General features: G+C 37.2%; 1 protein-coding gene across 1 annotated transcript; it reads right to left on the bottom strand.

The window, feature by feature from the left end:
- Positions 1-6,121: 6,121 nt before the first annotated feature.
- hrh4.a1.L (histamine receptor H4 gene a1 L homeolog) lies at positions 6,122-11,888 on the bottom strand. Its single transcript, XM_018267952.2, has 3 exons — positions 10,258-11,888; positions 8,824-8,990; positions 6,122-7,733 (listed from the first exon to the last, which is right to left on the bottom strand). The coding sequence occupies exons 1-3, from the start codon at positions 10,544-10,546 to the stop codon at positions 6,957-6,959; spliced, it is 1,233 nt and encodes a 410-aa protein (XP_018123441.2). The 5' UTR covers positions 10,547-11,888; the 3' UTR covers positions 6,122-6,956.
- Between the last annotated feature and the right edge of the window lie 57 nt (positions 11,889-11,945).

The following is an 11,945-nucleotide window of genomic DNA, read 5'->3' as shown; positions in this document are numbered from 1 at the left end:
TTGGTGATGTCCCTGCGGATGGTATTACTGGCGAATTTTCACTAGCGACGGTCACTTAACCCTTTAGTAAATTTGCCCCATAGACTCCATTTATCCAAATAATCCAAATTTTAAAAAAATGTTTCCTTTTCTCTGTAATAAAACAGAACCTTGTACTTGATTCAAACTAAGATATAATTAATCCTTATTGGAAGCAAAACCAGCCTAGTGGGTAAATCTCATGTTTACATGATTTTCTAGTAGCAGATAAAGTATGATGATCCCAAATTATGGAAAGGTCCATTATCTGGAAAACCATACTTGTAATTGATCACCTCTACAGCTGTGAGGTGATGTATGGTCTGGTGTCCCTGGAATAAAAACTAATGACAGGGCATTTCAATCTGAATATTCATTTTAGTGCCATTAAGTGCCTTATACAGTATGTCAATGAAAAAAATGTAAGATGCTGGCCTATACACTTTTGAATGCCAGATAAAGACCACTGTTTATGAAATTGTTTTTACTTTCACCAAACTTCAAATTAAAATATCATGTTCATTGGTGATGACAAAAATGTTGTAGCTTTGAGGACAATGGAAGCCTGAGCATTTGATCACCAAGAATACCTTTCATTTCTACCAGTCACTTACGATTATGGTTCCTGTGCCTCATCACAGCAAGTATCACACATAATAATCTACTGATAAACATAGCTAAGTGATCAGCAGTGTGTTTCCTAAACAATATAATGAAAAATTGCTTCCAGGGTTTTCTTTATTTATAAGTATAGTTACTTAAAACACATAAGGGTTTGGAGCTCGGGTCTCAGTAACTTTGGTGGACAGATAACTAATATCATTTTTAATCTCTGAATAGGTAGTGGGTCACTGAATCCTTGAAGTTGATTTTCATTTTTCTACCTAGGTGTCTAACCCCTAAATGACCATCATGTATTCCTAAATTGCTTCTTAAAGATATCACTTATTTCATTTTTCTAATATTTTTCCTTTTAGAGGAATAGGCCTTCTCTGTAGGGATCATTTACAAAGAGGGGTGGAAGAAGTGCAAGAAAGCACTTTGCACCAGATAAAACATCCAGTTGTAAAAATAATGGGGGTGCGGGCCTGCCAGAGCCGTGATAAGTCATATCACAGACAGCAGGGCAGAGGGAGATTTTTCGGGGTGTGTCCAGGAGTGTGCTGGCCAGGGCCACCATCAGATTAAGGGGGGACCCTAGCACCAACTTTTATGGGATGCCCTGGTGCCGATCTTTTTTTTTTTAACTTGTAGGGGGGCCCTGACCACCGTTTTTAGCATTGATGTCTGTGTGCTTTTAACTGTAGTCTGGGGTGGGCAGGGCCCAGGGGGCCCCTGAAAATGTTGTTGTACGGGGCCCCATGATTTCTAATGGTGGCCCTGGCGCTGGCACACAACTCCGTGGACAGGCCCGGATTTGTGGAAAGGCCACCTAGGCCCGGGCCTAGGGTGGCAGGATTTTAGGGGGGCAGCATGCTGCCCAACTACACCCACATTGGTTCAAAAACACTGGGGATGCGCTGGAGATACAATTGTTTTTTTAAATTTCCCATGCGCTAATCTCCATTGCTCCTGTCCCCCTGGAGGGGAGAGGGGCGAAAAAAGGCAGTGGGCCTAGGGGTGCCCATTATGTAAATCCGGCCCTGTCCGTGGAGCCATTAGCTAAACCTTATACTGAGACAGTTCTGTAATAAATGCTAGGTTTAAATAGTTTTTTTATTAATGAAGAAGCAGTTGCAGGAGTATAGATTCTCATCTCAACCAGTATGATACATTTTTTTTCATAAAAGGATATTGCTAAACTCCTTGCACATCTGATCTTTCATGATAAAACTTTGAACGCTGGCGAAGTTTTGCAAGTGTTAATTTGTCAGCATGAGCATTTCTCAGTGATCTTTCACTAGAATTCAACTCTGCCCCATGAAACTTCGTTAGTACTCTTATGCTTAGGTCAATTTTAATAGGGCGGGTACATATAGGTCATACAGATGTCTTTATTAGAGATGTTGGTGCAAATGCTTGAAGTGGCCACTTATTATTAAAAATGTTCAAGGAAGCAAAATAAAGACAAAAGAGATCCTCTAATGCCATAGACATGAGACAAACCCTAAAAAAATGTGGCATGCCCCTCAAATTGGTTTAAAAAAATTGTTCACACATAAATCTTTAATAGTTTATACTTTTGAATACCGTCAGCGTTTTTTATAACTTTTATGGCTTTCCGGCATACAGGATATGATGTCACTGACATAAGATTGAGAACGATGTAGTTACATTTTATCAGTTTTGCTAGTCTAAGCAGGCAAGGAAACTCTGCCGAAAGAGGTAACAGTCTGTGAAATTCGCACTATAGTAAATTTGTGGAGTAACGATCTGTGGCCTGAGCAAAAATTCACCTGGCGATATGGTGCGAAAATGCACTAGCGAATTGTCCTCTACGCCTGTTAGTAAATTTGCGATATCCCTGCGGACGGGATTTCTGGCAAATTTTCTGGCCACTTCTCCCTTTAGTGAATTTGCCCCTTTCAGTGAAGTGAGCAGCTCTTGGATCTATGCTTCACATTGAAAAGTAAAGAAACAAATGAAATAGCTCAAAGTGTCAACCAGAAATGTAGCATCTACAGCACTAAAACTATACTAAAAATCAGTTGGCGTTTCATCCATATAAAAATATTGTTACATACCATTTCTCTTTCTAGGTACTGTTTTAGTAATAGAGTTACAAAAAGATAAGGCATATTTAGAAAGATTATGTTTTGGAAAAACAGAATATCATTTTCCTGGGTAAAATATAAGAAGCCCAAGGCAAGGCAATGAGCACAAAATGTTGACAAATTCCTTGGTAATTTGGGCATACATCGCCGTGGAAGAGGTTAAAGAACTCTGTCCAAACAGGTACTGAATTATGTGTTCAAATAAAATATGTTCTGTGCACTGCACTCTTCTGCACTGGTGTAAAATTTACGTGAGTGCACAGCTTAGAAGCAATATTTTGGAGAACTACAGAGTATTAGGATTAGTGCATTAGGGTGAGATCAGACAGGGTGGTTTAGTTATAAAGTTTCTGTCACAGTCGGCACCCAACACCGGAACAAATGCCAAGCACCCTAGTCTTGGCTCGTGCTTCACCTGTAGTGTGACCCCCTTTGGCCTCAGGAGGAGCCCTCAGCTACTTGGATGCCACCAGGACTTAAACGAGAGGTGCAAGGCTAGATGTTCTGGATAGGCAGAGGAGCACGACTGTTAGCGAGAGTCTTTGGGCAGAAGGTCGTAGTACAAGGCGTTAGACAACAGAGTAGTCAAATCAGGCCGGGTCGGGGCAGGCAGAGAATAAACGTAGTCAGGCAGGCAAGGATCAAACCAGGAAGTCAATCAGAAGGGTTAAGCAGAAGAGGTAGTCGGTATTCAGGCAAGGGTCAGGATCCAGAAGTCAGAATAGTCAAAAGCCAGGCAGGGGTCACAACAGGAAACAAAAACAGGTTCAAAAACAGGATAGCAAACTCACAGAAGCACGGGCACTGAATTACACATTGAAGTCCCTTGAAATACTTTTGAATTTCGCGCCACTGCACGCTGACATCCTCACGCCAGCGCGCACGTGCTATAAAGCAGGAAGCGGCGTGCCGCACACCCTAAGAAGAGGATCCAGAAGCGTCGCAGCATGGCGGGCGTCCCCGCCGAGGGGGCTGCAGGAGTCCCTGCAGACCCCCTTACCACTAGACCACTGTTCTTACAGTTTCAGTATATTGCAATATATGTTTTGTTTAAAGGGGAGGGCATTATTTAGTAGCTGAATGCACAAACTGTCTTAAAGGGGTTGTTTGCCTTTGAGTTAACTTTTAGTATGATGTAGAGAGAGATATTCTGAGACAATTTGCAATTAGTTTTAATTTTTTTATTATTTTTAGTTTTTTTAGTCATTTAGCTTTTTATTTAGCAGCTCTTCAGTCTCCATTATAAATAATATGGTAGCTTGGGTCCAAATTTCCCCAGCAACCATGCATTGATTTGAATAAGAAACTGGAATGTGAATAGGAGAGGACCTTACTAGAAATATGAGAAATAAATTTAGCAATAACAAAACATTTGTAGCCTTACAGAACATTTGCTTTATAGATGGGGTCAGCAACGCCCATTTGAAAGCTAGAAAGAGTAGGAGAAAAAGGCAAATAATTATAAAACTATAAAAAAAAATAATGAAAATCAATGGAAAAGTTGCTTAGAATTGGTCATTCTATTACATACTAAAAGTTTACTTAAAGGTGAACCACCCCTTTAATATCCTTAATATATTGATACGGGCAGATGATCTCTTGTTTATGTCTGAATTCATGTTTTGGTAACACCTTTATTGCACCCTAACCAAATAACTTAAAATGTAAAAAGTAGCCAGTCCAACTTTATCTTTTGAATATAGACAAATGTCTATGCTTCTTTAATATCTTGTATTAGGCAAAGTCATATAAAAGGCAAACAATAAATATATTCTGGATTTTATTATGTAAATCTAGGACGGATGATGAAAATTAACATAGTACGGCTAATACACAGTCATTGTTAGTACAATAAGCATGAAGACAGTTTATATAACAAAAAAATGATCATTAAATTTCAGGTTGCTCCTAAAGGGGCAGCACAACTTTGAACATACTTTTTGCCTAATTTGCTTCTTGTGAGGTAGATAATTAGATAACCCATACCGTTATAACAGTTTTGGCCTAGAGAAAAAAATCAATTATGCAGCGGGATTAACTGTGCACTTGTAATCTAATTATCTACCTTATAAGGACGAAAGATGGTGTAGCTTCAGTTTCCATATTTGCCCTGTTTATCTCATGAAATAACAAAAAACAGAACATGAACATTATTCATGATTAAAATAATAGGCAAACAGTATGTTTATTGCAAGCCCTATTCATTTACTCTTTGCAAAAGAAGGCCATTGTGTTTCCATAAGTACATATCCATGAAACAGCAAAGACTATTTGACATATCCTAAATGGACTATATACATATACAGTATGGACGTCTGTTGACCATGAACCCAATTAAAAGAGCTTGGGCTGAACATGCACTTTGCCTATTGTTGTAATTTAAAAATAATGCACTTTCATATTATTCTTTGCTGATCTTCCACAATTGCTCCTTCAGAGAAGATTGTATATTTATGGGTATATTTATACCCATTTAAACTGCCCGTATAATGAATTTCTCCTTATCTGTAAAACAGAGACCCAAGCACTGGGGCAGCAACTTGAAAAAGGGAGAAGTTCACTTATACAGAGTTCATTATCTCTCTGTAAACAAGTTCCCCTCAGGAGGGCAGCAAGGGTAAAAATAAATGCGTTGGTACATGTAAAAAACATTTTTTAATGTAAAATGTTGGCAGAAACAATTTCATTACAAGCCTTACTTCTTTAGTGCATGTGAAATTAAGTGGTGTGAAAACAGGAACCTGTTAAATATGAGGTCTTAATTCCAAGTTGGCCCCTTAATATGTTGGAAGCCAGCATAAAAGTTGCATCTTGAGCTGGCTATAGAGTACTAGATGGCAACTATGTAGTAATCAATTAGCAATCAGGAGCTCAGTTTTATGAAAATTCAACCTGAGGAATCCTGAAGGATTCCTATGAGTTCACATTTTATAACTTTTCATAAAAAGTTTCATGGCAGTCAAGAAAGTGCCTTAACAAACTGCTGCATTTTGTTTTATTTTATGAGACAATTCTTGTGGCAACACTAAATTCTAACTCTAGACCAGTGGTCCCCAACCAGTGGCTCGTGAGCAACATGTTGCTCTCCAACCCCTTGGATGTTGCTCCCCATGGCCTCAAAGCAGTGGGTTTTTTTGTTTTTTTAATCACTGGCTTGTAGGCAAGTTTTGGTTGCATAAAAACCATGGGGTATATTTATAAAAGAGTGAAGTTAGAGATCACCACAGTCTGCTAGAGTGATATTCTGCCACTCGCTATTCATTTCTATGGGATGATTTATCAATGGGTGAAAGTGAAAGTTCATCCTTCAATAAATACGCCTTTCAAAATCCCATAGAAATGAATGGAGAGTGGCAGAGTTTCATTCTAGAGGACTGTGGTGATCTCTAACTTCACTCTTTGATAAATATACCCCCATGTGTGCTGCGAAACAGAGCTCCCTGTTGACAGCCCACATAGGGACTACCAAAAGGCCAACCACAGTTCTTAGTTGACACCCCCAGGAACAAGTTTAATGCTTGCATTGCTCCCCAATTCCTTTTACATCTGAATGTTGCTCATGGGTAAAAAATAAAAGAAAGTTTGGGGAACCCTGCTCTAGATCAATCCAAAATATGCCTGAAAAAGAATTAGCAGGACTTAAATTAAACACAATCAGGCCCGGATTTGTGGCGGATTTTTAGGGGCGGCTTGCCGCCCAGCTGCATTCTCGCTAAGCACTGGGGAGCCGCAGTTCCCCAGCGAGCAGCCGCATGCGCTCACTCACGCTCGCACTGGTATTGGGGCCGCGTAAAAGAGGCAGGCACTAGGACCTGCCGGCCTAGGGGCGCCCTGAACACAATCATGTTTTATAGACAACATTCTATTACAAAGTAGCTTTAACAGGGTCTTTCTAATCTAAATGATTAGAAAAATATGTGCCCCTCTTTGTTTGTTTACAAGTGAAAATTGTGGCCACTGGTCGTAAAAAATACAAGCAATAGTAAATTCTGCCCCTTTAAATAATATATAGAACCATTGCTATGGGTTTCAGGACAGTGCAAAACCTTAATTCAATAAAGAACTTGATATGTTTAAATCTTGGCTTTTACACAGGCATACTACTAAAAGGTCATATCCCACAAATGAATTTCTCCTGTGATTTCTTCATGATGTATTTGCTATTTACAGTATTTCTATTTACAACTTATGTCAGTCCTAAAGGTTCAGCGTCTGTGTATGTTTTCATGGCTTCAAGGAGTTCTTCTTTATGTACTTATACATTACTTTGGCAAATGCTTTCCTAAAGCTTTCATGGCACAACGGATAGAGAAATGGATTTATGGAGGAATTAACCCAGAGCAGCCAAAATGTGACATCATACCAATAGGAAGCAATACAATTATCATGGCAGGCCGCACGGATTGTCATGAGAAGTGAGTAAGGAGCCCAACAAATGCCAAAAACGCAAACAAGAATTGAGAGAGATTTGGCAATTTTCTTGTCTCTGGAGAGTTTAATAACATGGACATTATTAGTGGCTGTCTGCTGATCCCTATGCAATGGCAAACCTTTCCTAAAAAAACACCTCTTTAAACATAAAGGTATAGATCGCTTGTTCTTTTTATACTGGGGTGTTTTTAAGTCCTTTACGCCATCATGAAAGTCCCTGTCTGATATGATGTATGGCCTAGATGGACTCACACCTAAGTTTGAGTCAATGGAAGATGTTACAATGTGTTGCTTTTTTCTGCTTCGTGATCTAATGTTCCAGTAGAGGCTTAAGTTGAAAAAGGAAATGCTTAGTAAAGGCAGAAGAAAATCGAATATTGAAGCTCCCAGAAGAAAGTACCAAGCATAAAAGTATCCAGGAAGACAGAGGTCTTCGGAAATCGATTTATCACCATCAAAGTATTCCCAGGAAATTATAGCTGGGCTGTACAAGAGGGAAGCCAGAATCCACACTAAAGCCATATTCAGTACAGTTTGCCCATGCTTCCTGTCAATTGATCGGTACACAACCTAAAAAAAAGTAAACACAAATAAAACCATGGTTATTTCTGGATTTAAAATATTGTTTCAAAATCTTTGGACTCTATTTTATTACTTAAATTATTTTCTGTATGTATTCTTAAAAATATGTAAAGAATCAACACACAGACATGTTACAAACAGACGTGCTGAATCTTGCAGCTCCTCTAGTCAATAGAGTACTAAGGGGAGTTCATAAAAAAATTGCAATTTGTAGCCTTACGAGGCATTTGGCTTTTAGATGGGGTCAGAGCTATTCAAAAACTATAAAAAACAAAATGAAGGCCAGTTGAAAAGTTGCTTAGAATTAGCCATTTTATAACATACTAAATATATAAATGGAAATTCCATTATGTGTGTATGTGATGAATACATAATTAATCATTAAAATACATAAGAGTTCATGATACAAGTCATGACACATGATATGAGACGCCTCTACTCTATGAAGAGCTTCTGATGTTTGCATAGAATCAGCTGTTTTCCTATTTTGTGCAATACTACAGTATATATCTTTTAATCGTTTCTCATTTTGGTAATATCATTAAATATTTTCTGAGATGATGTAGAGACTATGGCCCTTATTTATCAAAGTCCGAATTTATCGGATTATTTTCATAAAAAAAAGTCCGACCAAACTAGAATCCACCATTGGATCTTATTTTATTATTAAAAAATCAAGATTTAATCGGATCGAGGACAAACTTGAAAAAAATTCCCTGAAATAGTCAGATTTTTGGGTTAATTCCAGCACAGACCACAGAAACTTCCAAATAGGATAGGAACCTCTCCCACTGACTTATATACAACCTCGGTAGGTCTGAGATGCCAGATTTTCGGATTCAGACTTTTTCCATCCTCTGGGGTTTTAATAAATCTCGAAAAATACCTCTGTATTTTAACTCTGTTATTCTTAAATAAGCATGCTTAACAATCTTGAAAGCACAGCACATATATCTAAATACAAAGCATAAAATATGAGAAATACGTTTAAATTATTTAATGAAGGATATTCATTATAGAATGGTCACTTTTCACCATTTAAGCAAAATGGAAAGCAAAATGCAAACTGAATACTCACAGCCATAGTGACAGAGAGAAATCGGTCATAACTGATCAGGACTACATTGAATGCTGAAGCAGTGCACATGAGATTATCGACAATTAACCAGAGTTTGCAAAGAAATTTCCCAAGTAACCACTTCTCAGTGAACATATACGGAACATACAAAGGAATACAAAATGCACCTAAGAATAAAAAGAATAAAAGATATTTTTAGCATTCATCTGATAACTGCAAATTCTTCATAAGAGAGCTCCATGAGTCTAACATGAATTAAGAATAGTTTAGATCTGATTCTGAATTATTAAAACTATCAGTCTGGAGATACAATCACTATTTTTTCTAATATTTTTAGGAAACATACAGCATGGAATACATTCTGCAGACAGAGTTTAAATAATATGTTGCACCATAAGCACAGACTCAGCAAATTCTTATTCAAACATATTTGGATCCAAAGGCGACCAGTTTTCAGTTGTGATTTACAAATATTTTTTCATTGTGCTTCAATATAAAAGGAAGACACTGGGCAAATCTGCACTTAGGCAGTGATCCATGGCAACCTGTTAAAGGTTTTCTTTTATTGTACAGGTGGTTGAAAAAGGCAAGTTACTGATTGGTTGCTAGTGTTTTCCTTTTATCTTGAATTATGATTTATTAAAATCTATCCCACAATTCTCCAAAATAGCAACCTGGCCTAGTATGAACTGAAAATGCATTTATGTATCAACCTTTTTCATGCAGACATGCGTTCACATTTTTGTTGCTGTTCTTATTGGATGAGGACAGTTTATATTTCCATTTTATATGCAATAATTAAACAATACCTTGTACAGGTATGGGATCCGTTATCCGGAAACCCATTATCCAGAAAGCTCTGAATTACAGAAAGCCCTTCTCCCATAGACTCCATTATAATCAAATAATCCAAAATTGTAAAAATGATTTAATTTTTCTCTGTAATAATAAAACCGTACCTTTTACTTAACCAGTTTATAGGGTTTTTTTTGTAATGGTTATATGATATTCTAGTAGACTTAAGGTATGAAGATCCAAATTACAGAAAGATCCGTTATCCAGATAACCACAGGTCTCGAACATTATGGATAACAGGTCCTATACCTGTACTTGATCCCGGTTAAGTTATAATTAATCCTTACTGTAGGCAAAACAATCCTATTCGGTTTATTTAATGTTAAATTATTTTTTAGTCAATTTAATGTATGAAAATGCAAATTATGGAAAGAAACCTTATCTGGAAAAGCCCAGGTCCAGAACATTTTGCATAATAGGTTCCATACCTGTATATGTATGTATCTAAATGTATTTGTTAGTTGCATATAAAATTTACTCAAATAGTAATTTCAGTAAAATAAGGAAATATAAACAGCTAAACGAAATAAATGGGGCTGGCATATCTTACTTTAATTTATAACATTTTGAGATACTTACCAATAAAAAAGTCACAGATTGCCAGATTAAGAAGAAAGAAATTACTCCGGCTTCTAAGTCTTTTGTCCTCAATGAAAGCTAAAATAACAAGTGTGTTCCCCAGAACCGTGACAAAAATAAAAAATGCAACAACTGTCACTAAAACTATCATTGCAATTTGTGGATTCTGCGTGTCTATTGCATCTACAAGAGATGTGTTTGCCTGGCTAGTATTTGTGGCATTTCCTGAAAGGGAAAGTACCAGCTTCATATTAACCTGAACCGTATATGGAAACATTTTTCTGCACATGGAATTTGAAGCCACAATACCGAACAATCGAGAAGCATTTAGAAAAATAGTTTAAGAAGTAGCCCACAGTTCAGAGGCTTGCTGAGTTTCCGTGGCCCTTAAAAAAAGCCAAAGAAGCAGTAAGTAAATTGCCACCTGGGATTGTAACAGATATGCTAGTGTGTTAAATTGCTCAGCTAAATCAATTTATAGGTAAAACAGTACTGGAGGTGGAGTCAATTCTACCACTTTATTATTATGCTTATTATAATGTGTACAACCCTTTTAAAATGGAAAGCCACTTTCAACTTTAAAACATAAAAACTTGGACCACAACCAGTTAAAATGTTTTCTCACCATTAATGTAAAGTTTCTGTTTTTCAATTGTTTTAGTGTATGTATAAAAATATAAAACACTGCCGGCACAGTAAGAAATCCCACTGCAATCTCCCAAAATATATTACATTCTATTTTGGGAACGGATATCAAATTGACAGGTCTTATTTCCCAGTGAACTTTGCTACATTGCTAATATTTTAATTGCCTTGTGAATTTAGAGAAGCAATTACAGAATTTCCTTTGTAAAATTATACATAATTGTTATTAATTGTAGCATTTAACTGTTAGCTGGGTGCACTGTTGATACTTTCTTATTTCTCCTTGCATGGCCATGAGAAACAAAACAGCAGTAAAGGCTGCTTGAAAAAAACCTCATAGCTAGTCCTAATTGTGATAGAGAATATAACTAGCCTATTATGCACGTGGATCTGCTCTACTATGACTTGACCTTATGTTCATTCTTTGACTTACTGTAAGAATTGTCAAAATGTGAGTTTAAAGCTTAATTAATAAAAAGTCACCCACATTCTATTCATTCCTATGGGATATTTTGAACAGTATTTACATTGTAACATAGTTAAGTTAGGTAGAAAAAGACACACGTCTATTAAATTCAACCTTTTAAGTCTCTCTCTCAATGTATATATTGTATAAAGTGCACATACACAGCCTAACTGCACCATGGATGGTAAGTTCTAACTTTCACGCATTGATAAATACAATTCTAAAAATCCTATAGGAATGAATAGAACGTGAATGAGATTTTATGTAAGCAATTGCGACCGATTCACCAAAGTTATTGCAACCGCACGCATATACTGCAGCAAATCAGACGCAATTGTGCTTACTGACATCTGTGCATGATCTTAAGGTGCAAAGAGAACCCTGGAGATACTGGGTGCAATGAGAACCCTGGAGCTGCAGTCTGGTCAGGAGGGGGTGATAGCTTCAAGGTTCCCCTGCATCAATAGATGAAACATGGCTTGAATGGGAACAGAAGGACTGAAGAGCAACTATTCAGAAGTGCAAAAGCAAATTTTGACCTTTAATTAAAAAGTGGTTTTACTTGCGACTGACTGCA

This window comes from Xenopus laevis, chromosome 6L (assembly GCF_017654675.1).
Source record: "Xenopus laevis strain J_2021 chromosome 6L, Xenopus_laevis_v10.1, whole genome shotgun sequence".
Lineage (NCBI taxonomy): Eukaryota > Metazoa > Chordata > Amphibia > Anura > Pipidae > Xenopus > Xenopus laevis.
Note: the sequence above shows the minus strand (reverse complement) of the source record. Positions and strands in the feature narration are given on the sequence as shown.